Raw genomic sequence first — 27,615 nt, 5'->3', positions numbered from 1 at the left:
AAAATTAATACAAAGAGACTTGATAGGCGTAAAATACCAATTTATTAACTTTGCACAATAACACGAAGAGTCCCTGCAGGCTAAAAAAAAAAAAAAAAAAAAAAAGGAAAAGAAAAGGAAGAGGGGATTTTCTTTTTTTAAAATGTCAAATAGCAATACACCAAGTGATGTGGCACCCTAATAGGAGAGGCCAGAGGAAGCCCCATCAGGTCAATAAGAGCGCCCTCTATTGCTACTAGACAGGTCACACAGCTGAAAACATTAAAATACAGCAGAAAAGCTACACGCACAAAAAAAAGAAATAAATTACAATACACTTTTGACCAATAACAAATCTTTATATATCAAAGAGGAAATTGTTTTAAAAATCATGCTCTCTTAAAATCAGGGAAGTAGTGAGAAATCATGGGTCAAAAGGTTAAAAAGAGGTAATTCTTGTTTAATCCTTGAGTATCTGGATGCTGAGAGTGTGAGTGTCTTAAACAGAGAACCACAGAACTACAGAGCACAAGCAGACCTGAGCTGAGCAGCCATGTAGTATACCGTTGGGTATCGAAGGGGATGACATGCCAGTCTTGGTCCTCCCAGATTGGAGAGAAAAAGAAAAAAAAAAAAAGTGTACCTCGTTTGAGTTGGAGTTTTCGTCAAGACTGGACTTGGCACTCCCTCACAGCATCCAGCTTGACCCACAGGACTTACTGACGTCTGTGACGTAAATTTCATATCTTGTCAAAAGAGACTGGTCAATATTGCTACCCTAAAAACAAGCAGTCTCAATTCATACACATTTACAGAAGTTTTTTTTTTTCCTTTTTCTGAGACAATAAATATTCTGTAAGAGATTTAGGACAATACTCTGGCATGCAAGCAAGCAAAGTCTAAAAAGTATAACTTTCTGTAGAGCCTAAAGAGCTAGTCCACCAAATGCACATTCCCACCGATTGACACAAGCAAAAAATAAAAACATCCACACAAATGCACATGCCCAGGGCAATCATACCAATGGCCACATCAATGAGAAGAATTATAGCTTTAACTTTGTTCATCATTTGAAGTATATTGCTGTGCCATAATAAGAAACTGGAATTATTGTCATTTTACCACAATGAGGCACAATTGTTCAAATATGATGCACTGTGGGGTCAACATTAGAGGAAAAAAAAAAAAAAATAGGGTAATAACATGAAATTGCCCAACACCGTAATCCAGCTTATTGCGAGTGATGCCATTGCCCCATCCTTTCTCCACAGGCCAAGAGTCACGTCCTAAACAGGCAAGAGCTCAAACTCATTCATAGCAAACCTGTGGCTTTATAGATGGTTTATTACAAAAGGGTTTCTGATGAGCTGCCCACCTGACAAGACGCATGCAGAGGCCCAACATGACCACATAACCAGGGACAAGGCTTGCCATCATTCAACCAGTCAGGTACTGTCAAAAATCAAGGCAGTGCTTATGCTTGTGTCTCAGCAAATAATACAATGCTCGCATTTCTTACCCTCTCGAAAGAGGAGAAAAAAAAGGGGGGAAAAAAACAACAACAAAAAACGAACGTATACCTTCAAACTTTATATATAGATATACACGATTAACTCACTCAACAGCAATAAAAAAAAACACAGAAGCAAGTGTAAAATTCAAATAATGGCCAACAAACAGCTCTAACTATCCCCCTGAGCCCTGATTGTCATTGATCCTTCCTTGTCAAAACAGCTTCCCCAGCAAGCCACTGTCTGACACTTGGGGCAGAAATAAGGTCAAAGCAAATCTTTGCAATGATAATTCATTACTTCCATTACATAAAAACAAAAAAAAATCATAAAATGATAATCACCTGAAACCAAAAAAAGGAACACCAACCAAAGCACTTTGGGCCCCACAACCATGGACAGAATGCTACAACATGTTCAGCTACAAAACCGGATTCACCCAACACCATCGATACAACTCCTGGATAAAAATTCTTTAAAGCAACTGAGATTCTGACGGTCTGAAATACATAACAGCAACATTACAACAGTAACAATGACATTGACTTTATACACTAACAGTTAAGATAATCACAAAAGGATTTATATTAAACTCTTACAAATCTGATTTGTTATGTAGAAATGCATAAAAGGTAATGGAGAGTGCTGTTCTTTCTGCAAGTTTTGCCCTTTGTTGCCTACTACACTAACCAGTGATGGGCCAGCTTCATGTCTGTAACCATCCCTGCACCTTGTACTAAACCATTCGTAAAAGGACGTATGTGTTTCTAACGTATGCCACAGACACAAAGGAACTTAGGGCAGGACAGGAAGGACTTTACTATCTCAGTCACAACTGAGACCATGGATAATTCCTGCTACACAAAACCCATCAGCTTATGCAATCCTGCAACAATGTAAATCTAGTGAAATAAGCTTATATAGATGTGTCTTTTTATATATATGTATGTATGTGAAGCGCTATAAAATAAACTGAGGCATTTACAGCAGTTAACTCCTTGAAGTTTCCCTTTACAATTCAGTGGCCTGCAATGAAACGTGCACACACACACACTCACACACAAACACGCACACACAACAAAATGGGAGAAGAGTAATGGGTATGATACCCAGATCACCTCGCTTGTAAAAGACTGAGCGGAAAGAGTTAAAATACGATCATAAAAAGGACAAGTTTCAGCCAACAATGGCCTGAGGTAAAAGTAGACAAAGTCCAGCTTAGCTGAGAGAGCCAGAGCTGTCACGACAAAAATGGCGCAGGTTTGCTCACACTCAGTGTATATTACAAATTAAAAAAAAATAAGGAAAAAAAAATATGACATTCAAAACTGAAAAACTAAACTCTTAAATGGCTCAATTTGATTTACACTGTGCCTTGGAGACTAGTGGTCTCTCAGTGCAGGATTGCTGGTGGGCAGTTCCACTAAGGGCGAACACTTGATTCAGACACGTGTCCAACCCTCTGGCTTTGGAACCGCTTTGGTTGTGGATGAAAATATATGAGAGAGAGAGTGAGAGAGAGAGAGAGAGAGAGAGAGAGAAGTTCAAAGAAATAGTAAACAGAGACAGAAAGAAGGAGAGAAGTAAAGAGGAAGCGTAGAAGTGCATCTCCTGCTGGTTGAAGCAGTTAGGCGAAGTACATGGTGTGCTGGGTGTCATAGTGAATCTGGACTGCCTTGGCTAGGGCCTGAGGGTCCCGACCATTACTCTGGCCTGATACATGACTGCCTTCCGCACTGGGAGAGAGAGAGAGAGAGAGAACTTTTCAGTATTGACACAAATAACTGAAGCTCAACCCCACACAATGTTCTACTAGCTAGCAGATGGGCACCATATACTGCTTTGTGTTTCAAATGATGAAGCCATATCATATTGATTTAAACAAAAACCTCTTGTGGTGCAAGTATTCACCACATCATTACATTGCAAAAGGTCTGCTTTTAAACGGGTAATAAATGTCAATTATTTAACAAAGTAACTTTCAGAATGCTCTGCTGACAACATAACTGTGAGACTGTGGTGTACCTGTCGTGGTCTTTGTCAACCAGGTGGTAACGGGCACGAAAGGCGACGAGTCTGGCGTAGTACGCTGGGGCAGGGATGGACACGGAGCGTGTACAGCGCACATACGTGTGGCACAGCTGGTAAGTGAGCAGCTGAAGCTCATCTGCAGTGAAGCAGTTGTCATCCCACAGCACATGGTAGTGTGAGGGACGGCTGGTGCCCTATTCACGAAGAAACAGAAGAGTTACAAACTGACAGCATCATGCAAGAGTAGATTAACAGGAAGTAAGAAACACTTACTTGGATACCAGCATGACTGCACAGGTAGAAATCAAACTCCGAGGGATGCGTGATGGTGCTGTCTACCGTAGTGCCTGCTGGAACGTTACCACTCTTCCCAACCTGCAAAAAGTGATAGAATTTGGTCTGCAATGTTTAACCTGAATTATATTTAAAACCATGGTGAGGGTTAGCTGAACAATTTTGAACTGTTTACTCTCTCGGCTTTGTCAGAGCAGAAAAGTCGGGTGTGATGACGTTTCTGCACTACAATGTAGGTGATCCCTGGCCTGTAGTCCTCCTCCAAACTGATGCAAGCTTTTCTTATGGCTATCAGCTCAGGCCATGCAACCTAGAGAACACAGAGAAAGGCATTTCTAAAATACTCAATACCACAATCAAAGTCACTGCAATCACTTTTTCTTTGCTCTGATGTTCAATGTGAACGTCAACTGACACTCTTGACCAGTATCTGCATGATTTTATGCACTGTGCAGCTGCCACAAGATAACTGCCTAAACAAGCAGGTGTAAAGGTTTTCCTATTAGAGTGGATGGAGAGTGTAGATTATATTACACGCGTGTTGTGTATAACAAACTGCATTAGCAATCCATTGGAGAGAATTCATTTGAAAATAATCCATTGAGACTTTGTGTGATGTATCTAAATATCACTTTACCCCTCCAAGTGAAAATGTAATAACCTCCATAAATGTCACCTATATAACATGTCAGGCCGTACTCACCTGCTTCATCTGCCCCTCGGACACTCCTCCACGATAGTAAATGATGCGCGTGGGCTTGAAGCGGGTGGACTTGTAAAACTGGATGAGCAGCTCACGCACCATGTTGGTGAGGTCCTGAATGACTTCTTGGCTGAAGAGCTGCTCCTGGGACAGGTCCTGCCGCGAAGTCTGCACCCGCACTGTGGCGCAGTAGCGACTTGGATGACCGTCCATGCTGCCCACCACTGCTGCAATGGACGGCTTCTTCCCATCCCCTGCTGGGGGGTGAGTAACGTCGGCACCCAAGAAGATCACTGGTTGCTGGAATACAGATGGTCTAAGGAGCACAGAGGGAAGTACAAGGGATATGGAGGTATAATTAGGTTTTGTTTATTTTCTGTTAGCTAGCAGATGGTTATGAAACACAGCAATATGTGAAACTACAAATAAGTAATTGGTCTGTATTCCTGGTTTTGCAAATCAGTGACAAGAGTCTTTTGCAAAATTAGCAAATGTGGCAAATCAAATTCTCACTCACATCCAGCCTTGCTTTCTGTACCGAAATGACTTATTTATCTAAAAAACTTCACACATACAAAAATCAATATTTAGGTTATTGCTGCACACCTCTGATGGGGTACCAGCACATTGTTGATGCCACCCAGTTTAGCATTGATTTTGAGGCAGAGGTTGGAGAGCGTTTGAGGGGAGGTCTTCACTACATTCTTCACCTGAACACACTGGGTTGCCATGCCCAGCAGAGTATCTCCAACACGCTTAACCTCCGCTAAAATACAAAAACATCTGCTTCAACCTCATGGAAATAATCTTGAGTAATTAAAAACAGCAAACACCAGCAGAAGAGTGGTTAATGAGGTCCAGTAAAATATTATACTAGAGCAGACTTGTGCTCATCTCTTTACCATAGACAGGGGTTTTCCCAGGCAGGATGACCACAATGAGTTGCAATCCAACATAAGACATTTTAAGGTGCTTGAACATGGGCTCGACACTATCTGCTCCCTGGGCATACTTGCAGAAGCAGGGCTGGCCCTGAATAGGCATGCCTGCATCCTTAGAGATCTTCCTCAGCTGGTCTGTGAAGCTCCTGAAAGTGGAGAGGAAAAAGGCTTAAAGTTTGGAGCCACAATTCCTAAACATGTTAATCTGATTTAGCCTTTGGATTGGACTAGAATTAAGTGTTAGTAGAAAAGTGAAAGAATGAGAACAATAAACTAACCAAACTGAGCCTGCAAACTAAAATTGCAGTGTAAGAGCAAACGATTTTGAGTGTTGTTTTAAACTGTGACTGTACGGAATTTTTAGATAGACAGTCTGACAATGTTTACAAGCCCCTCACAGCAGGTTCTCTCAACATTAAGTTAACTCTGCATTCTAACAAGCATTGTGTTTATGCACAGACTACTTTTGTGGCTGTCTCTTTTACTGGCTTTCCTGAAATTGGTTCAAAGTAATACAAAAGTTGGTGCCGTATCAAGTGTAGGAAACACTTATTGAAATAATTGGCACAATTTGTACATCGCAGGATATTAATTTCATACACAGATAGCCTTTTGCTGACCTCACCATATCTTCTCATTAGTATGGTCACAGACCTTATTTAGCAGCAAATATGAAAGTGGAAATAAAAGGCATTTGGGGGCAAAAACAAACAAACAAACAAACAGGCACTCACTTGAGCAGGTCCTCCCTGCACTGTTTCTGAGGGGCAAAGCAGGCCACGGCCCACACCTTGATTTCGATGCCGGCATAGAACTGCTTCCCCCTCATGTCCCACACGCCCTGGTTGGGCGTAGCCACTGTCTTATTCTGTGAAAAGAGTCTCTACATTCTTAGTGAAGCCCATACACTAAACACTAAACAGTAAACATTAAAAAAATGATCAACAAAACCCCTCTGGGCTGATTAACTGCATTATGTTTAAACAGGCATAAATCAAATGACTAGGCAAAAGTATCTAAACTTGCTGCTTAAGCATGAAAAGATGTTAATAAAAAGTGCTGTGTTCAGTGCTCTCCAGTGTTCAGGGAATTCAGTACTCAAGCTACTTATTCCTCTGCTTCAGAAGTATTAACATAACCAAAAATAGAAAACATCCCAGGGGATTTATGTTGTTAGCTTTTAATATGCATTAATGTAAGAGTCACTGAACAGTGGAGATGATCACATGTTAGAATAGTGTTTAAAACATCAAACTGTTTTGTAATACATTCTTTAGCATAAAGATACAGGTTTTAGCCAACATTTCACCTTGATGACAAATTACACTGTTAAATGTTTACAGCAAACACCAGTAATGAAATGACACTAAAGTTAAACAAAAATGAGAGACTGCCTTTCCATTTACATTTTGACCAGATAATTTGAAACTCTGAGAAACAAACCAACAAAAAAAAAAAAAATCCCAGCACAGTAACATTCGTGTACAGTAACACTTTAGGCAAAAAGAAAAGCAGTCTTTCAAAAGCGCCATACATTCCAGAGGAAGAGGATAAGACTCCAGGGACCAGTAATACGAATGAGAAGAGCACACCTCATACAGCTAAATCTTTTTAGCACTAATTTGTTTATAAAATCAATGACTCAAATCAGGTGTGAAAATGAGCATAAAACAGAATTAACCATAAAACAAAAATCATCAGTTAAGTAAGACGGGAAAAGCAGAGTCTGATCATCCTCCTCTTGGTTAGTTCATTCACCCAACCACGAATCACAAACGCACACACTCGCCTGTGTTTATGGCCCCACCCGTACTCACCCTTCACCCGTGCCCCAGTACTCACCCTGCCACAGTCCCTCCCAGTGTCTGTACTCACCCGGCCCCCATACTGCAGCATGGGCGCTGGGAGGACCCGCCCCGTCACCTCCGTCATGTCATTGTGCACCACGATGCCAAATTCTTTTAGGTAGGGGTCAGGGCCACCCACCATGCTGTTGCTTTTTACCTAAAAATACACAAAATCACAAATTCAGAATTAAACAAGAAAATCCTTGCGGGGAGGAAGAGAGAGAGAGAGATCATTTTAGAACCAAAAGGCCATAATGTATGACAATATTTACAATACCTCCATGTCACCAGCATACATAATAAAGCAGATAATGAATGAACCGACATTTAAATGCAATCTGAGTGAATACGCTTTCTTGATATAATGGTTACAAAATTAACAATAAGCCATGTAGTTTATGTTTCACATGATAAAGTGTATATTGCGGTAGTGAATGTTGTACATTATTGTAGATAATATATAAACAATGCTCTTTAGACTGAAAGGAAAACATCAAGCGGGGCGAGGCTGGAGCGGGGGTCGTTTGTTTAGGATGGAAGGGAGGTGAACAGAGATATAGAATTGTATAAACTCTGTAAAGCAAAACAAAAATACTTAGACAAAATATTCTTAAACAAATTCTACCCAAAACAAACACATATTTCACCTTCCTCTTCTGTTCCCCTGCTGCTTTAGCTGAGAAAACAGAAAAGCAAAGTTTTTCAGCAGGCTACTGTATTGTAGCAAAGGGTTTGAAACCGCTTGGAGATCACAAGTATGTTCAGTAATTATGTGCAAGATGGCAGCTTCCAGGCATCCAGGACATGTGTTTGATAATGAGGGAGATTCTTATGGCAAGATACACAAAGAAAGACATTCTCACTGAAATAATTTCAGTGGTAGTTGAGAACAAAATGGATATTTAATAAATTCATGCATTACTGTAACAGAACAGTACTGGTAGCTAGGGCTGGGCGATAAAAGGATAACGATATGTATCGCGATAGACTTGTAAAACTTGAAAAACAGAGGTTGTGAAGCAAGTTTGGTTGCATTAACAAAGGCACTCACTCTCTGGTAACCTAGCAACATGATATAATAAATATAATTGATATAATAAATATCAATACAGTTTTCAGCCATATTGCCCAGTACTACTGGTAGCTAGAACATGTCTGCAAATAACTGCCTATATTTTAAATTATTGAGACACATTAGGAGCACAAAAACCTAAATCCTGAGCAAAAAATAACTGCTAAAAAAAAGTTGTATACAATTTCAATAATATTAGCACGGCAAGCCGTCCCAAAGGTAAAGAGCATACATAAATATCGGCTTGTTAAGTAATCAGCTACAGCAGCAATGATTTCTGTTCTTCAGCTGATTAGAAGCCAAAGTAAACACATTCAAATTGTGAGCGAGATGGCACATGCAGCTATGACTCATTCAGCTCAGCCATTCATGCTTTTGTATGAATGGAAAGCATATAACTCAGTACATAAGGTCGAAGAGAGATTTACAACTATTATTTTTCACTACAAGCTGGAATGTGGGTCATGTTTTTAAAAAAAAAAATTAATAAAAATCAGCTTTACAACACCGTCTTTCCCTCTTTTTCTACATCTAGTCACTGGACACAGAAAATTAAGGTGGATTTATATACATTATTATACATTTATATACTGTGTGTTAGCAGCAAAACTAGCTGTGTGACTGTACGTGCAAGATGGCCACAACATGCGAGATGTTCATTTGGCATGCTGCTTGTGCATGTCCACATGTTGCTAAAGCACTGCAAGTAGTGCGGGCTGCATAGCACCACCAGGAGCTCAGCAGACTGTTTATCACCACATCACTGTACACAAACCTGCTATGAAATTTGACTCGGAACCCAGACGGTTAGCAAGGTTTTGTGTTTGGCTTGCCATCTAGTGGACACTGCTTTCAATGCTCATGAAGTAACTAAACTCAGCAAGTGAGTATTTGAACAAGAAATGTTGTTACATGTGTGCGTACATGTGCATGAGAATGTTAAGTATATATTTGCACCTTAAGAAGGAACAAATGGTGCACTCTTATGAAATGTTTGCACAAGTTCAAATGCTACAGAAGCATTTAACATCCTCTAAAGAAATTAGTGGGGGGGGGGGGGGGTTTACTGCTAATCTCAGCAAAAGCAGTTATAACATCACCTAGTGCTGAAATAACTAACATGCAGCAAAAAACAGGGAACTTTTTTTTTTTTTTTTTAAAGAATATTAATCCACATAGTAAACAATGCTGTGACAGTTCTGTCACGATGTGCTTCGGCAGACTTAAATTTTGTTCTTAAACAGCTACAGATTTAAAAGAAAAGCACTGCAGGAATAACAGAAGGTCATGCAGTGCAACTCACCAGCCTGCTGATCTCCTCTTGGCGGTCAGGAGCTGAGCGGGCTGTGGCTTTGATCATGGTGGAAGTCTGGTTATCAGTTAACTTCTTTATGCAGCGCTGGCCTGCCACAATATTACAGACCTGGAGCAATGGACAGAATCTGAATTTAGTGAAACAAATTGTGCATGAAAAAAAATTATGGTACAATTTCAAACAAAAGGTGAATTAGTTCACTTCAGCTTCTATATCCTACTGTAAAGGATCAGCAAATGGGGTCACACAAGAGATATGTAACATGATTACTTTTGCATACATTTAACACTTAATTACTTCTACAGTTTTTAGAGATCGTGCAGCCCTAGACTGGAAAAGCCTTGGAACAGCCTTGGACTCACCTCAAGGGGTAGGTATGTGTGCTTTTGTTCCTGTCCCACTTGAAGGCAGGGCAAATGGGGGTATTTAAGTTGCAGACTATATTTCTGTTTGAAATATTGAGCTACGGTACATTCCATGGCTTGTCCATTTTCTAGCTGCAAGGGAAACCTGCCAAAGCAAAACAATAGTAAAAGGTCTTCAAGGTGTAGTGAGTTGGGTGTCATAATACAGCTACTTATTTCACAATAAGTATATATAAATAAAATAAAATAATACAGCTACTGATATTTCACTTATATCTTCAGCACCTATCAAGAATAATCATTAAAAATATATATATAAAACAGCTTACACAGAAATGCTCAAATATTATGTTAGCAGTATTAATTAGACAGAAGGCTTGTACAAGAAAGCTTAACCTCAAAACAGGTTAAAGACCTACGTCTGGTGGCTGGCTGGGCGGCGGGTGACATTGCACACGCGGTACTTCCTCTTCATCTGTCCGCAATGTGTGACCTCCACTTTCAACCCTGTTCACACATACGACCATAAGCATGTCAACAGAAACAACCCCACTCGACAAAACAGCAATAAAGATTCACAACTGGAATTATTTAAATATTAAACAATTCTCGTGGTCCACACAATTCACCTCGGATCTCCTTGGTGAACTTGACACGTTGAGAATCTGTAAGGGGCTTGGTCTGCTCATTAATGTTTTGGATGTCTAGAACCTCACACATGAACTCAATCACTGGCTGGGCACGGTAGAACGCAGTGGCTGAAACTATATGATTGGGAAACAAAAAAATTTACACAATTATTAGAATAACAAGAATAATAAAAAAAATCATCATTATCATTTTACTATAAAAATATAGCAACGTATAGAAGTCAATAGACCTCTTACCATCGATGTTGAGCATCATGTTCCACATGGCTGGACGAACAGATTGATGGAACCCAAACCACACCTCCCTTCCTCCACCTAGCGGATGGTAATAGCCTTCAGGAGGAGAGAAGAAAGAACGGCCTACAGGAGTGTACCTGCAACAAAGTAAACAATGTAATTACATAACCGGTGCATTTACACACATCCATACACCTGTACCTTGGTTACCATCTTAAAACAAATTTAAAGTTTTGTTGCATGGAACATAGTTGCACTAAACCGCAAACAAACTCAAGCCCAATCTTCACTGTTAAATCTCATAAAAAAATTTTTTTAAAAAGTGTGGAAATGTCCAAAAGTGCTCATACTTTTAATCCCAGCACCAAAAATGAACCTGGGACATGTGTATTTCTAAAGGAAAGGATAAATAATTTAAAAATCAGCATAGCAGCTTGCCTCATGGAGGGAAGATGGCGTGTGATGACATCCAGGGCCTGCACAGAGTCCTCAGGAACCTCGTTTAGGTGACCAGAAAGAGCCTCCAGAAGCATCTGCAGACTCACCACAGACACCCACTGCAGAGACACCTTAAAGGTCTGATCCTTCCCTTCACCTGGCAGAGTCACTTCCAGATCCACCTGAAACATTCAGCACACATTACTGCTTTGTGCATCACCAAATTAATTGACAAAAACAAGACAGTGCACAGATAGTTCAGCTGAAATGCTGTGTGTGTGGGAGTGTTTTTTTTTTTGTTTTTGGGCACATCACAAAGTCAGCACAAAAGACAAAAAGCAAGATGGAGAAGTGTGTGGTATATTCGTGTTTCCCTTAAAAGTGTTTATGATGCTGCTGCTTCCACAACCACAAGCAAATGTGCAAATAGCTGACACTGTGTGGTATTTAGACCAGTCACATTGAGTGGGCAGTTGTAGAACAAAAGACACAGTGTTGAGGAGTTCTGCCTGGAGGCTCACACACTCTGCACTGAACAAATGTCATCTTATTGTATGTAAAAATGCCTTTTTTGATTGAACAGCGGTGCCAGCTTCAAGTGACAGCTTACCCTGTCTCTCCCGATGGGCAGTGGGTGAGCCGTGTACATGTTCCTCTTTCCATCATATCCAGGCTGCCGGTCCCCAAATATCTGCATCTTGAAGTGTCTTACCATGGTGTCAACCACCTCTCTGCACAGAAAATGAATAATAATAATAATAATAATAACAACAACATATTTGCTCTGTCTTCTTCCTTTTGCAGTCAACTCTCACCTGTTGACACGCCGCGGTCGCTTCTCCGGCTTAATTTCGATGTCATAGTGGTAGACATCGATCTTGGGGATCTGCACCTGGAAGTGATTGGCCAGCAGGCGAATCGGCTTCCCCACCGTACCCAAGCCGGGCCGGCGTGGTGGCTGGAAAAGGGAGGTAGGGGCAGGCGGGCCTACAGAAAACGTACAAAAATAATGTGTTAAAAAAAAAAAAAATACTGGACATTTTAACATTTTAGTAAATTTGGTAAAATGACAGACTATGTCCAACCAGTACCTGAGCAAATAAGAACACATTCAAAACACAAAATTGTCTTGCTTTTCCTCCTGTCAATTATCATAGAACAAAGGCACCCAATTACCCGCACAGAACCCCCACTATATAGAAGCCACTGAAACAAAACAGTCACAGAAAGCAGCAGGGCTGAAAACGGCTGTGATGCGCTGAACATCATTGCTGAACTAGATATTTCTGAGCATTTCATTTTAAGTGCTACTTTGGTCCTTCTGTTCAAACTATAAAATGATTCCATTTTTTGCATCAAATTTGGATGTACAAGATTTCATTGTCCCGTCTTCTAATCTGCTGTACATTTGATGTAGGAGTACTGTATACTGTCATGGGCTTGACACTAATGCTTTGACAAATTGGAGAGGTCAAGTCCTGTGGTGCGTCCACACGCTCCAGTTAGCACATAATCCACAAGGGGTACTGTGACTCCACTGTGGCCTCCCTGCTCTTGATCCGGCCTCCTCCTCCTTTTTATTAAGACTACGGCTGTCAATATCTTGTGTGCGCCTAGAAAAGAACTCAAGCTGTTGGGTATATACAATTTGGTCTCACTTTTTTTTCACCCGCCCTTCATTTTCTTTGCCAGTGGATTTCTGACATTAACATCTTTAAACCTGCTGATTTTAATACTGATGTAACTTCACATTGTTGTGCTTAGATCATACATCATTATACCTCTGCATGGATGCCAAACTATTACTCTTTATTTGCATTTAAATAAATAAAGCAATCACAGCTTTTGTGTGCAATACTACTAACATTACACATTTCTGAGGCACCCAAAATAAGCTTTGTCTACGCAACATTTTACTTACACAATTTATGTGAGGTGTTTTTTGCTATTAAATATTCTGGAAAAAAATCTAACATTCCTGGCATTGAATACTGGTGCAACGGGCTGAGTTTGAGAAGCGGACGGATTAAAGTTGAGTCAGTAATGAAAATGAGCACATGGCAAGCCGTCACTGCCCAATCACCGGGATTACTTTACTCAGTACAGTGTACAGCTGAGCAGGAGGATGTTAACACAGGTCCTCACCATGTTGATGAGACAAAGGGAATCCCCATGGCTTTTAATTACAGAGATGTCAACTGGTTCTACAGGATGGCACCATGAATGATTGTTTTGAATGGTATGTGTGACACCACTGGGGAAAGGACAGCTGTGGATAAAATCTACTGAGTAATATCAGCATTTTAGATTTTTTTGTTGTTTAGTTATTTATTTTAAAGGTGGCAGTGGAGTCACAGAAACAATGACACATCTACAATCACTGCAAGAAAACGAGGTGAAGGAGAAGGGAGTTGCAAATGAAGGGCAAAGCCATGAATCGTTCAGGTAAACTAGGGCTTGACAAACACCCTGGAACATGCATCTTATCTCCGGATGTTGGGAGTACTACTGGGGGGATCCCCCTCATCCATGTTTGTGCATTTCCTAAAACTATGACAACTGCCATTCACACCCCCACCACATCATGTGCCATGGCTAAAGTCTGAACCAATATGTGTAAAAGCTCAACCTACACACAACACAAGCACGTAAACCGACAAATGATAAGAAAAAAATTCCTATGCAGATGTATTCTGAATTGCCTGATAAAAGAAAACCTCTTTAAACCTAATAATAAATTAGATACAATATACTAGGGATGTGGTAGCCTAGTGGTTAAGGTGTTGGGCTACCAATCGGAAGGTTGCGAGTTCAATTCCTACGTCCACCAAGCTGCCACTGCTGGGCCCCTGAGCAAGGCCCTTAACCCTCAGTTGTATAAAACTGATTTTAAAAAAAAGTAAGTCGCTCTGGATAAGGGCGTCTGCTAAATGCTGTAAATGTAAGAACATGCATTTTATCCACTCAAATGCACATTGGCGTGTGTGTGTGTGTGTGTGTGTGTGTGTGTGTATACACAAAAAAAGCATGATCAATTTAAAATGCTTCAAAACCAATCCAAGATTATAATCAGTTTTAAAACTTGTTTTTATTTTTTACTCTGCCATACAAACCCACTTTCTAACTGATGGACCCTATTAAGTCCAGTGTGGTTGCTGTGACCTGAAGGGTTAAAAAAAAAAAAAAAAAAAGTCACGGATAAGTCTAAAGTAGACCAGTGAGAATATTGATGAACCATTTTCCTGTTAATGGCATTAATACACTCGGGCTCTGTGTGTTTTTTAAATACAGTACACTAAACACTATAAAACACACTGGCGACTCCGTCCGCTGAGCAGAGAGAAGAGAAAGGTGTGTTTACTTTCACTCGTTAAACCTTTCCACAAAACTAAAAGCAAAAAAATGAGGCCTAATACCAAAGAGTGGAATGTAAAAGAGTGCTATTTGTCCGTACGGACCTTAGTATCGTGTCGTAAGGAGATTGTAATGGAAACACACACGACATTAACGCCATGTCTGAGATGTGCTCATGTCCCAAGAAGCCTCTGTCTGTCTGTGGTTCACACGGTGAGCTAGCTAACAGCTGACAGTCGATCAACCATTGTTTTAAATGCACAATTCCAAACCGAGCACACTCACCATGTGCTCACACAGACAGAAACACGCCAGTTATCATGTCGCTCTAACAGACGCGAGTGTCAGCGCCTTTAATAGTCCAAAAGCTTCCGTATTTTCAGAGCAAAACACGACGTCCTTTTACAACTAAACCTTCTATAATAAGTAGGAAACCGTAAGAGACCAGACCTCTCTCTCTCCAGATCTCTCTCTCTCTCTCTCTCTCTCTCTCTCTCTCTCTCACAGACACTCACACACTCTCACACACACGGAAGAAAGCTCGCTTCTTGATTAAATCCCAATCGACGTCGCCACAATGCCGTGCTGCCTTCCGCACTGCTCTGTGCGTGTTACATTTCACTCCGCTGCTACACAATAAATAACTGTCCCGACGTCACACATATACACAAACACTTGTTGGCCTTCTGTGGAAGTATTTCTTAACCGGCAACTGTATTAGTTCAAAAAAACGAACAGAATTGTGACAAAGACGCGGCTGAAAGTGTTTGTTTTCGTTTTTGTCTCCGAGGCCTACAACAGCTAAGCCAAGCCGCGGCCTAAAGTGAGGAGCCGAGCCGCCTCGCGCTTCACTGTCACCGGACACAGGCTCCATATTTTCACCGCTTACCGGGTCCGAGCGCTTCCATGGCCGAGGGCTCTCTCTCCGTCTCTGTCCCGGCCTGGCGGCTCCGTACCGACACTGAAATTGGGGGCGGTATCTCGAAGCTTAATGTGGCTAATTTAAGAACTGGAGGGATGCGTATCCGTTCAAGGATCTGCGCGCTGCGTTGTCTTCGGTGTGATTTAAAGCAGATCCATGGGATTTGTAACTGCGCATGCGTGAGAACGTGCGCAGCTTATCGCGCATGCGCAATTGCACAATCCACACAAACAGCTCCAAGGGCCACCTTTAAAGATGGAGATAAATGTGGCACCGATACTGAAATAACCCGCCATTTACATTACACTAGCGGTATAAATAACAGAGCAGTTAATACGGTTCGTCTTCATTCATCCTATTTATTGTTTATTGATTGTTTATTGATTATTATTTTCTTCTTTCTGTATATTTTATATATTTTATAAGATCTACAATTAGTAGATTTGTATACTTCATTTATACCGAGTTGGAGTAAGAAACCTTTATTGTTTTTCTGTCACGTTACAAAGTGTGTTGTGTGTTGACTTTAATATATCGACCAATAGAAAGCTGCGCGCCGACGTGTGTAGCCAGTCACAGACAGAGCGATCCAGTCTGCCAACAACTGAGCGAATCAGCGAGCTTGAAATCGTGACGCAGGACGTGCGCGTTCACTACAGCGCGCGAACAGTTGAAATTTTGAGATTTCCATTTCTGAGGATCAGGCGGGAGATGTTTTTATACCCCTAGCTTCGTCGGAAAGATACAAATTTCTCCGTCTTTCCTCGGTCATTTTTGGACGTTTTTGTGTACTAACCTGTCGTGTTGACGCTTTCGAGCCGAAAAGCTCCAGTGGACAAAAGATGGACCTGCTTCTGTCTGAGCGGGTAACGTTATGCTAATGCTAATGTTTGCCAGCTCACGCGACCTGTTATAACCGCTTCACACAGGCTATAATATATATTTATAACCATTACTTTTAGTAAAAATCGATTTAAAACAACTTCGATAGACTTAAAGTGACGCTTAATTTAGAAAGTCATAGCTAGCCTATCTGTCTTGCTAATCATTGCTAATCAAAGCGGCTGGTTTAGATAGTAATAGGAATAATAACGAATGTATATTTTATCTATGGAGTGTGTACTAGTTAACTGTTTATCTCGTCGAACGTTTTTTTTTTCCATCAAACTTTGACTATAAATGAGATATCTAGGTCGATAGCTAGAATGTTACTGAACCCAGACCTTACTAACATGTTGGGAATCGATCTAAGCATTTTTATAAGTTTCTACTATTTAAAAAAAAAAAAAAAGGTTGTTGATACCTAACCTAGTCCTCATACGTGAATCAGGGTTGTTACAGCCTGATTTTGCTGGTTATGTTGATGTTTAATCCCTCTTTGGTGATCTAAAGTGGATCCCCAAGTATGCTAATGTATTGTTCTTTATAAAGCCATCCATCCATCCATTTTCTACCGCTTTTCTTTATAAAGCATATATAAATAAAGTTCTTTATAAAGCGTGTACTTTTTATTTATTTGTTTGTTTGTTTGCTCTAAATCCAGCTCAGTTTAATCAGTTATCTGTGAGAGGTGTATGTGACAGGTGTTTTCTGTACACAGCCTGCTGAGATCCCCAAGGCAGAGAGTGATTCAGACAGTGGCGTAGGTTCACCCATGGAGGAAGCTGGGACGGATGCCGCCACCGATGTCATTCAGACTGAAGAAGGTAAATAATGACGATTTGAAGATGTAAATACTGGAACGGTAACAGTAACACTCTTTCTCCCTGTTCAGATTGGATTTATTTTTTCCCAGGTCTTCTTTTGTACGTTTTCTTTACACGTCTCGGTAGTGTTAAAACTCTCGTATCGGAACAGCAAAAAGATGAACACAGGAGGAGTGAGTTTCTAACAAGTTGTATTTCTTGTCTCATTTCACATGCAGATAAATGAACTGTACTGTAAATATAAACAATGAAAACATTTACACTGATAGTCCATCAGCATTTATACGTTTAAAAACTGACAGTGATGCAAGTCATTATTTACAGAAGGCTAAAAGCTGATGGTACTGTGTATGTGGATATAAAGTATTGCTTTTTATTTGTATCTGCCTTTGATCAGTCTGCTTGATATTCTAGATGATTTTTATTTCCTTTCTCCTCCATTCCAATTGAGAGTGTCTAATCGACAAGTCTTGCTGTCTGGCATATGTAAATGATTAGGCCCTTCTTTTGAAATTTTTTTTTTTTTTTTTTTTTTTTTTTAACAAACATTAAAATGTATTTCCTATGTTAAATTGAATCTACTGATACCTGCATACTGTATACTGTCATTTGCGTACTGGATCTATTTCTTTGCATGAGTTACTGCATTCAGGTAACATGTATGTTTTGGCAAGTGCTGTTTTAAACCATAATACTTTATCTAAACCTCTAAGCTCAAGATTCAGATGAAGACATTGTTGTGAACCGGAAGCCACGTACACGAAAGGTCCTCCAGGACAGTGACAGTGAGCAGGACGAAGATGTGGACGGGATGGCTGAGGCTCTCGTGCTGTCCGAATCCAGCGGTGAGGGGACAAATGGTGGTGAAGGCGAGCAGCCAAAAAAGAGCCGGGGAAAGAAGATAACCCGCATTGCCATGTCTAGTGATGAGAGTGAGCCAGAGGAAGATGAGCATCAAGGAAAAAGTAAGGAAGAGACCAAAAAGAGAGGGAAGTCACAGCGACGCAAAGAGAAAGAGACGCACAGAGGTGCTCTAGTGAAACAGCTGAAAGAGAAGATAAGAACTTCTGAAGTGAGTTTATTGGGGTTTTCAGAAAATTTCTGTTAATGAATATAGTCTTTGCTGACTATCATTCGCTTTCTCTTTCTTTCTCTCTCTCTCTCTCTCTCTCTCTCTCTCTCTCTCTCTCTCTCTCTCTCTCTCTGTTCTCAGGAGTCACCTTTGCCTAAGGTTCTCAATGACAGTGGTTGTCTACTGGGTGATAACGACTTGTTTGATGCTCAGCTGGAGGAGGAGGTAATGGAGGAGGAGGACGAGGAATCCCTGGATGCCATTCGAGCTGCTGTGAAAAAGAAAGCCAAGAACCAGGTGAGAGGCACGGATCATTAAAGCTTCTCTGAGTAGCAGCAATACACATGTGTACAAATCACTAGCCCATCCCCAGGTCATATACTCATTCATTTCTTTTAGAGCTATCTACTCTATACTTGGTCCGATCTTTAAAACCTTGACTATGTGTCGTAAATTCATTAAAATAGTGAAATTCTAAAGGATTTATATTCACACATGCACAATATTGTCAAATTAATTTCAAATCAATTTCTGAAATTAATGACAAGCCGTGTCACTTAATGGTCCTTACGTATCTAATAGTGCAAACATTTTATTGCTTTCTGGATGCATCAGAGATGTGTAAAAAAAATTATTATATACTCCCCTCCAACACCTCCCCATTTATAGTAATTTACAATAATATAAGAAATAATATTTAGTTTCTCCTGACTGCAGCCGCATTTAGATGACTCTGAAGAGGACGAAGTGCAGGAAGGCAAATCCCAGCGCAAGGTACAAATCATTCAGTTGTGGGTGTGTTCCTCATATCTATTTATTTGTAATTATTTGTTTAACCAGCTAATTGTGTTCTTAGGAGAGGAAAGCAGCGAGAGCGAGTAAGGAGGCAATGAAACAGCTCCACAGTGATTGCCAGAGGATTGTTAGAGGTTAGTGGAATTTATTGAGTATAAAATTGTTGACTGTTGTTCGTTTTTAGTTTTTCACTTTTATGTACTCTTCTTTCTTGTTTGTTTTACCAGAATCTACAATAGGGCTTCCATACCATATGCCAGAGCCCAAAGGCATAGACCATTTCTTCAAGAGAAGAGTTCGCCCTGATAGACCTGCTATGGCGTTACTGAAGTAGGCAGATCATGTTATACTTTATGTACACTTATGTCATGGAAAGGAAAATTTCAAGTCAAGTAAAAGTCTTGATTTTTATTTTGGTGAATCTGTAGGTGTTTTTACACTAATACTTGTTTGGATTGTTTCATTTTGTGTTTTTCTCCTTTTTTTTAAGATCTCCCAAATACCAGGCCTGTATTGTAGCTGCATCTACAGCATCCTCTACTACACAAAAGCAGTCTGAAGCACCAGAACAGAACTCAGACCCACAGGCTGAGTTGAATGTCCCTGCCCCAATCAGCGGTACCCAACAAACCGGTGCTACAAATGAACTCGATACGTCTACTGAAGCCACAGATGACCAGTCAGAGGTTTCAAGAGTTGAACTCCAAAACCCTGAGGTCATGGAAGAAGTGTGTGTTCTTCCTTCTGTGGACATGTCTAAGAGTGCTGAATCTCCTAAAGAGGATCATGAGATGTCCGAGGTTCAGCTGACTAAGACAGGGACCGGTCAGTCAGGACAAGGTGGCTCTGTGCTGTCTGAGCAAGGAACAGCAGCTCCTAAACCCAAGAAGGATAAGCTGGCCAGATTGCGCGAGCTGGGTTTGGAGCCTCCCCCTGTTGCAAAGCTGTGTGCAGATGATGGAGCTTTTGTACAGCTGGAGCCACAGCAGACTAACCCTGGTGAGGAAAAGTGTTCTAAATTGTGTGAATAGTGCAGCAGTTTGTAGTGGTAGCCTTTGGTTTGTGGTTGCTTGATTTTTCTTTTTAATCAGGCTCCCAACATTGGATACGTGTTGTGTTGTGTTTCTTAGGTCTAGAGGCTTTAAAAGAACGTTTTCTAAAGCATGTCCAGCCTGCGCCTCGGTCTAAAAGAGAGCGATCGCTTCATGTAAATGTGGTGAGAAAGGAACGCGCTGCCTCTGGACAGGAACAGCTGTGTTCTGAATCCATCACTGTCACAGTCAATGAGGAGGAAGAGGAGCCTGTACACACTAAGCCAGGTATTCTGTCTAGAAGACATCATTTACATATTTAGTTGCTAGTTCTCAGCTTAATGAATACAAAATCAAAGATTTCTGTTTAGCATATGTAGAATTTTCAAAAGTACAAAAGGCAAGGACTGTGTTATTACATTTGTACTAGGGGGGACAGAAAAAAAGCCATTTGGCTGAAGACTCACATAATGGAAATCTTTGGGGAGATAATAAATGCCTTTAGAGCACATTTATCTTCTGTTTCTGTTCTTCAGCAAAATTGAATTTCTACAGATACATGCTACAGATAAACAGACACGTTTTGAAGACATGAGATGTTGGAGTATCTTTCTGTTCCCCTGTGTTTGTTCAGGAGAGAAGCTGGTTTTACTGAAGTCTCGTCTGCAGCAGGCTATGGCTATTCGCCGCAAGGAAGAAAGAGAGCGCAGAGCTGCCCTTTATCGCCTGGATAATGAAGAATGTGAGGAGGAGGAGGAAGCGGAGATGACTGAGTCTGAGGAGGAAGAGGTATTAGTGTAAACCATTCTTTCCCTGCATGGTATTTTGTCTCTCCAGGATTTTTCAGATGTAGAAATTAACACAAAATCAACCAAACTTTAGGATATTCTTTTATTTGTTTGTTTGTTTCCCCCCCCCAAAAAAAACCCAATAAAAAAACTCATTATCAGTCTTTTATTTGAAATAAGTGCATCCTCTTCATTTTAATAATACATCTAGTCCTCTTCTGTTGCTCTTTTCCAAATTCAACTTTGTAGGGTATTGAAGATTTGTTGGGCGACGGAGAGGAAGCCAACGATGCTGAAAATGACGAAGAGGAGGTAGAGGGAGCTGAAGTAGGCAATGCATTAAAACGAAGCGTCTCTCCCAGTTTTAAAAGTCCATCTCCTACTCCATACACTGATGGCACTCTGATGCTGTTTGCAGGAAGCTCCTGCTCCAGGACCGGGTAAGTGTGTCCTTGTGTATGTGTGTCTTTTTTTTTTATGTTTGAGATGGAAAATTATTAACACCTTGTTGTATTCATTTATATTTAGGGATGGTGTTCGGCAGTCTGGGCAAGCCAATCACGAAAATGACAGCAAAATGGGTGAGTTTATACTATACGTATGTGACAGCTGTAATGAAACTTATTTACTGTAGATCTGTGTAAACCTTACATATGGATGATGCTTATTGTAGAAAAATTGTGACCTTTACTGTTCTCTTCTCCCACAGAAGATGATGATGGCCTTTCCTTGAACAAGGACAACAGCCATAACAGCAGCTTTGAACTGACGAGCTCCACACTCCCGTCATATCAGCCAGTGAGCCGCACCACAGGCAAAGGGCTTTCGGCAGCTGTGTTCCGCTCACCCTCACCCTGCTTTTTCAGACCCAGTTTCCTCGGCTCAGCTTCCAAGGTCAGCCCATTTATAGCTAGAAAATAGAGTCCTATTTATTGCAGTTATACTTTAAGACACTTGAAATTAGAATAGGGGTTGTAGAGCTTTGTGCTTATCTATATATTATAAACAAGAACACAACGGTATATCTAGACAACTAGATATGGAGATATATTCGTCTTTTAAGCAACTTTCATTGCTTCTTCGATAGTAGTATCGTTTTCGTTCAAATAAATGCTCTCTAGAATGTCACCATCTACATCACTGTCGGGAGACCAGTTACAGTAGTAGATGATGTATGGGTGAAGGTGGTGGTGAGAGATCTTCCACAGTTAGTAGTTTGCTCTATGATTCAGCAGGGGTGTGGTGTATCTCGAACACTGCAGGCTGTTTAAGTTGGTCATGCTCTGTATTATTGGAAATATGCCAACATTATGGATTCAAACCAAGGCTCTAAATCTATTTGATGCTGATTATTTAATCCTGTTACACTTGTCGCTTTTTTTTCTTTCTTCTTCTTCTAATCAAATGCACTAACTGTGCCTTCTACTTTCTTGCCCTCTTGTCCTGTTCCTCAGAGCTCTGGTAAGCTTTCTGAGCCGTCCCTGACCCTCCCTGTGGAGGACTCGCAGGACCTGTATGGTGTTCCCTCTCCTGAAAACTCTGAGGGCCCTTTCTCACAGGAAGAGGACACACAGTCTCAGCTGTTGGATGCAGATGGCTTTTTGAATGTGGGGCCCCGTGGTGGTCAGAGCCGCTCTCATAAACGACAGCTGCTTTTAGATAACCTGGATGAAAACGCCATGGATGCCAACATGGGTGAATTACTGGGGCTCTGCTCGGGTGGCTTTGGCTCAGTGGCATCCAGGAGGAGTCAGCCAGGAGGTGATGATGAGCTGCTGGGCCTGTGCTCTGGAGCATTCTCCACCCAGAATGGAGACGCTGGCACACCTAAAGTGGAAACTGGGGCTGTGGAGATGAATCACGCAGTCGGGGAGAGTCACGGGAGCTCAGACGCAGACATGGACCAACTGCTTTCTCTCTGCTCTGGAAAGTTCACAGGCAGTCCTGGTGTGTGTTTCTGTTTCATTAATTTTTGGTTCCTCTGACACTGGTTCTTATTTATTTATTTTTTTAACTTCACAGAATCCTTCATTAATGCCTTCTGTATTATTTCTTTCAGCTACATCTCCAGTGCAACCAGGTACAGGCCCTGCTCTTGAAGATGAATCTGACAGGTAAAGAGGATTTTGTAATTTTTTTGTTATTATTTTGTTTGTTTTTTACTATAAATGTTAACTATGCCAGTTTAATCCATGTGGTGTACATTGGTAATATTTTTATCTTTTGTTAATAGTAAGAGCAAGGTGGAGGAGGAGGAGGAGGAGGAAGAGGAGGACAATTGTGAGTTTCGGCTCTTGTCGGATGTTGACAGCAACAGTGAGAAGGTAAGCAATCGTACGTGATTTTGTTGTCTGAGATGGTAGTGTGTGTGCATAGTGGTTATTGAAGAAAATACATTTTAATGAGGGTAAGAGGCAGTATGTTTTAATGGGCAATTATTAAACAACATAACTCTTGTAACTAATTAGTACTGTTGAATGACCAGGGATACTAAACATGTGTTTTCACTTGATTGTCTTTTCCTTATCAGGGGGAGGATGAGGAAGACTCTGATGGTGAAGGAGATGTAGGTGATGAAGTAGAAGATGAGGAGAAGGATGCAGTATTCAGGCGACATCGAGGCAAAAAGATGTGAGTCATTTTAAGGCTTGTGATTTTTATGAAATGCGTGAAACGGACAGAGATAAAAAATTATACAGAATAGAATTGGCTTATATTAATTCTTGTGAATCAAGCAAGTTTAATCAAAGTTAATGGCTAACATCTTTTTTTATTATTTATTTATTTATTTATTTATTTATTTATTGGAGACCCAAACCAATGTTCATGGACTCTGAGGCCGAGCTTTCAGGCAGTGATGTCGGCAGTGACGATGAAGACGACGAGGAAGATGATGAATACGAAGATGATGACATACAGGAGCAACTTCCGTCGGATGATGAACTGATGGACCAAGTTAACAAAATCCATATGTAAGAATTAACACATTAACTTTTTCCCTTGGTTGTATGTGGAGATTGTGGTGGTGTTTTACACACTCTATGGGCTTATATAGAATATCTAAAAACTGCTATAACACAGATTTGCCACTAGAAAGCAGTCAGCGTTCAAACAACGCCAAATGTGTGCTTTGTGGCATCTTGATCATAGTGTAATATACATATATTGGTATACTGTTCTTTCTAGTCTCTTGAGTTGTCTGTCTGTTTACAGGAAGCAGGTCCTAGATGATGATAAACGCAAATTGCGCATATATCAGGAGCGTTATCTAGCTGATGGAGATCTGCACTCTGACGGACCTGGCCGAGAGCGCCGCTTCCGCTGGAAGAATATCGGTAAGTTGAGGGAGTGTGTGTGTGTGCGTGTATAATTGTTCAAACCTCTTCACACTGAACACAAGGCATTTGCTTGTGATTCTAACAGCTGTTTTGTGATTATGATAGCTGCCTGTTTTGTGAACTAAAGCTTTGCTGGTTGACGAGGATTTAGTCACATCCGGAAACAGGAAGTTGAGGAAATGTGTTGAGGAACAATAGCCAAGTAGTGTTCTAGATGTTAGACCTCCCACTGAACAGACCTAACAATGGCTTAGCAACACCTGTAGTTTGTTTATAGATGTGTTCGGGAGAGCATTTGATTGGATGCATTTGGATAAGTCACCAAAATCTTTGCTCTGGAAAGGCTAAAAATCTAATGAATTTGAAAAATGTAATAAATATGAAGCACGTGTTTCCAATATATACTGGTTAGTTGCACCAATCAGCCATAACATTTAACCAGTCATGGGCACTCATGATATACTGATGTGTGTGGGGAGCAAAGGCTAGCCTGTGTGGTCTGATCCCATAGAAGAGCTACTGTAGCATAAATTGTTGGAGAAAGGTAATGCTGGTTGTGATAGAATGATGTCAGAGTACAGTGACTCTCCGCTTCCTAGATTTATAAGTCAGATCCACGGAGGCCTCACATCTTACAGGGCTTAAAGGTATTGCTGTTAATATCTTGGTGGCAGATACTCCACCAAACCTTCAGAGGTCTTGTGTAGTTTGTGCCTCAAAGGGTCAGAACTGTTTTGGTGGCACAAGGGGGACCTACACAATGGTGGTTTAATGTTATGGATGATTATTCTCTTTTCTCGACATGCATCAATAATCCATCAGAGACTCGTACAAAGTTTGTAAAAGAGCATCCTAGCTTTCATTGTTATTTTAAGTGTTTCCAGAAGATACATATGCCTGATTGTTTCATAACATGTAACCTGACTCCTAGATGATAACTTTGAGCTCGGGGTTGCTGCTGAGGGGGAAGAGGAAGAGGCGGAGGAAGACGTAGATCAGCATGAGCTGCAGAGGCAGAAGGAAAGGCTCGAGAGAGAGCAGTGGTTGCGAGAGCAGGTGTGTATGAACCAGGGTGATTGTATCAACAACATTGATACTGAGAGATTTATTGCATGATCATGGAAATTTTAACAGCTGTCTCATATATGTACAATTATTCTGATAAGTTCAATTTATGGAGATTAACAGCAATGCTCTCTTCTTGTGATAGTCTGAAACATCAAAGAAAGCAGCAGAAGTGGAAGAGGAGGAGGAGGACAAGATTGGAGAGGAGGACAGTCAGTTCATGAAGCTGGCTAAGAAACTAACGGCTAAGGCACTCCAAAAGAAAGGTGGCTGTTGAAACAAATCACTTGTTGGAGTGTTTCTGACTCTTGGGTATGATAACAAGTCTTAAACCTTTTTCTAGCTGCAGAGACCTCTTCCGTGCTCCCGCAAGAGAAGCCAGTCTCTAACACCAACCCTTTTCAGAAGCCCTGTAAGCCTATTGTAAGTATTTGTATGACAGAGAACACTTTTCAATAGCAGGATGTTGACTACATTTTTATATATATATATATATATATATATATATAATATATGTATGGTATGTATGTATGTATGTATGTATGTTTGTGTGTGTGTTTGTTTGTTTGCATATAGATCAGTTTTTAAGATACAAAGGGGAATCTAAACAATCTATCAACTTATGAATAAATTATGATTTTAAAAATGTGCTACTTATTCGTGCATGTTGGAGCCATTTGTTACAGATCGTAACGTGCCTTTACCTTTCAGGTGAGAACAGGATCTTTGCTCAGTCAGCCACGTGCAGTGCTGCAGAAACTTGCCAACATTTCAGAAGGCAACCCTCTAGCTCCACGGAACTCCAGAGGATTCCTCTTCCAGACGTTGTCTCCAGAAAAGGAGGCACCTACATCTGCCAGCTCAAAGAAACAGGTCATTTTATCATGAAGCTTTTCATAAGAGTCTGAAACCTGGTGTAGTGGCGTACATGCGAAGGATTTTGTGTTAGAGCTGTTGTGCATCACTAGGGGGCACCAGAGTGTTGTGTTTTGTGTGCGTACGTGTGCAACACAATATAATGATGTCAAATTCACTATTTATTATTTTTAGATTTTATTACATGTACATAATTAAAAAATATATTTCTATTAATGAGATGTTAATAGTTAAATAGTTTAATAATAATTTTATATAATTAATTACATCATAATTTTTTTATATATGTCCAGTTTTCACTCATTAATAAAATGGCAGTATTCTAGATTTAAATAGGTTTGATCTTTGAACAAATTAATTTTGACTGAACTTTTTTTATGTTGTCTCATTTATATTTTTCCGGACTGTTACAGATTAAGAAAAGAGCTCAGACTGACACTTCGGCACCGGTTGCAAAGCGACAATGTAGAGAAAACTCTGTGAAAACCGGTGGCACTCCGAGAAGTATTTTCAGTTTTTATGATAACTGAAGCTGCTTTGTGATGTCTCCGTCCTCCAGCGAGCTAATTTCTTAGCTTCAGATACGTGTCTTGACTCAGTTCTCTTAAATCTGATGACTAAATATTTTATCATGTAAATATTGTGTTTTGTGGAATTGTGAAATTGTAAAATTATAAATAAAAAGTTTATTTTAAAACTGCTTCCAAAATGTTTATGATTTGTTAAAGCTATGAAATCCTAGATATAGAACATGGGTAACATATTTTTAGAATTTTATTGCAAACTAATTGGCTGTAACTTTAGGATAATGTACAACCGAATTTGTTTTTGTTCAATTTCTGTGCAATGTAGACTGTATCCACTGTACACTTGAGTAGGAACACCTGCCCATTTACAGTTATTCAATCAGCCAATCATGTGGCAGTGTATGGTTTGAGTATTTTGAGTGGGATTTTCACACCACATTTGCTAGAATTTGCACAAAATGGTGCTTAAAAATTGAATGAGCAACAGTTCTGTGGGTACAAACACCTTGCTAAGAGAGGTCAGAAGAAAATGGTTAGTTTGGTTCAAGCTGAATGGATAACGGTATAAATGTTAAACATGGTTAACTTTATCCCTGTGTAAACCCTTTTTTTTATTATTTTCTTTCTGAAGTCAATATTTCAACAGGGGTTTTTGTGACCCAGCAGAAGAGAAGCTAGGAGATTACACTTGACCCCAAGCTTCCAGTCCCTCAGGGTGAAGATGCTCTTCTAAAGACCTGTTCCGTTTGAGGCATGGT

The 27,615-nt window shown here is 40.4% G+C and overlaps 2 protein-coding genes across 6 annotated transcripts; one reads left to right on the top strand and one right to left on the bottom strand.

Moving 5' to 3' along the window:
* Nucleotides 1–23: 23 nt before the first annotated feature.
* ago4 (argonaute RISC component 4) lies at nucleotides 24–15,759 on the bottom strand. 2 transcript variants are annotated; one of them, XM_027148470.2, is made up of 18 exons: nucleotides 15,627–15,759; nucleotides 12,199–12,370; nucleotides 11,994–12,114; nucleotides 11,384–11,565; nucleotides 10,946–11,082; nucleotides 10,688–10,822; nucleotides 10,478–10,565; nucleotides 10,056–10,203; nucleotides 9,682–9,801; nucleotides 7,302–7,463; nucleotides 6,194–6,327; nucleotides 5,421–5,605; nucleotides 5,125–5,284; nucleotides 4,519–4,834; nucleotides 3,991–4,125; nucleotides 3,795–3,896; nucleotides 3,516–3,715; nucleotides 24–3,226 (listed from the first exon to the last, which is right to left on the bottom strand). In XM_027148470.2, the coding sequence occupies exons 1-18, from the start codon at nucleotides 15,643–15,645 to the stop codon at nucleotides 3,118–3,120; spliced, it is 2,625 nt and encodes an 874-aa protein (XP_027004271.1). In that variant the 5' UTR covers nucleotides 15,646–15,759; the 3' UTR covers nucleotides 24–3,117. The 2 variants fall into 2 exon arrangements, with proteins under 2 accessions (XP_027004271.1, XP_027004272.1); XM_027148471.2 differs by having other exon boundaries at nucleotides 7,335–7,463.
* LOC113643997 (claspin) lies at nucleotides 15,628–27,027 on the top strand. Of its 4 annotated transcripts, none has more exons than XM_047808048.1 (24): nucleotides 15,628–15,997; nucleotides 17,260–17,365; nucleotides 18,079–18,437; nucleotides 18,579–18,734; nucleotides 19,155–19,211; nucleotides 19,294–19,366; nucleotides 19,460–19,562; nucleotides 19,723–20,231; nucleotides 20,363–20,551; nucleotides 20,898–21,052; nucleotides 21,301–21,491; nucleotides 21,580–21,632; nucleotides 21,764–21,945; nucleotides 22,506–22,998; nucleotides 23,111–23,165; nucleotides 23,285–23,375; nucleotides 23,582–23,682; nucleotides 23,862–24,023; nucleotides 24,265–24,386; nucleotides 25,321–25,445; nucleotides 25,600–25,720; nucleotides 25,798–25,877; nucleotides 26,166–26,327; nucleotides 26,744–27,027. In XM_047808048.1, the coding sequence occupies exons 1-24, from the start codon at nucleotides 15,644–15,646 to the stop codon at nucleotides 26,858–26,860; spliced, it is 4,116 nt and encodes a 1,371-aa protein (XP_047664004.1). In that variant the 5' UTR covers nucleotides 15,628–15,643; the 3' UTR covers nucleotides 26,861–27,027. The 4 variants fall into 4 exon arrangements, with proteins under 4 accessions (XP_047664004.1, XP_047664005.1, XP_047664003.1 ...); XM_047808049.1 differs by having other exon boundaries at nucleotides 21,761–21,945; nucleotides 25,804–25,877; XM_047808047.1 differs by having other exon boundaries at nucleotides 21,761–21,945.
* Nucleotides 27,028–27,615: the final 588 nt, after the last annotated feature.

This window comes from Tachysurus fulvidraco, chromosome 24 (assembly GCF_022655615.1).
Source record: "Tachysurus fulvidraco isolate hzauxx_2018 chromosome 24, HZAU_PFXX_2.0, whole genome shotgun sequence".
In the NCBI taxonomy this organism is placed as follows: Eukaryota; Metazoa; Chordata; class Actinopteri; order Siluriformes; family Bagridae; genus Tachysurus; species Tachysurus fulvidraco.
The sequence above is the reverse complement of the archived record's forward strand: the minus strand, read 5'-3'. Positions and strand labels throughout refer to the sequence as shown.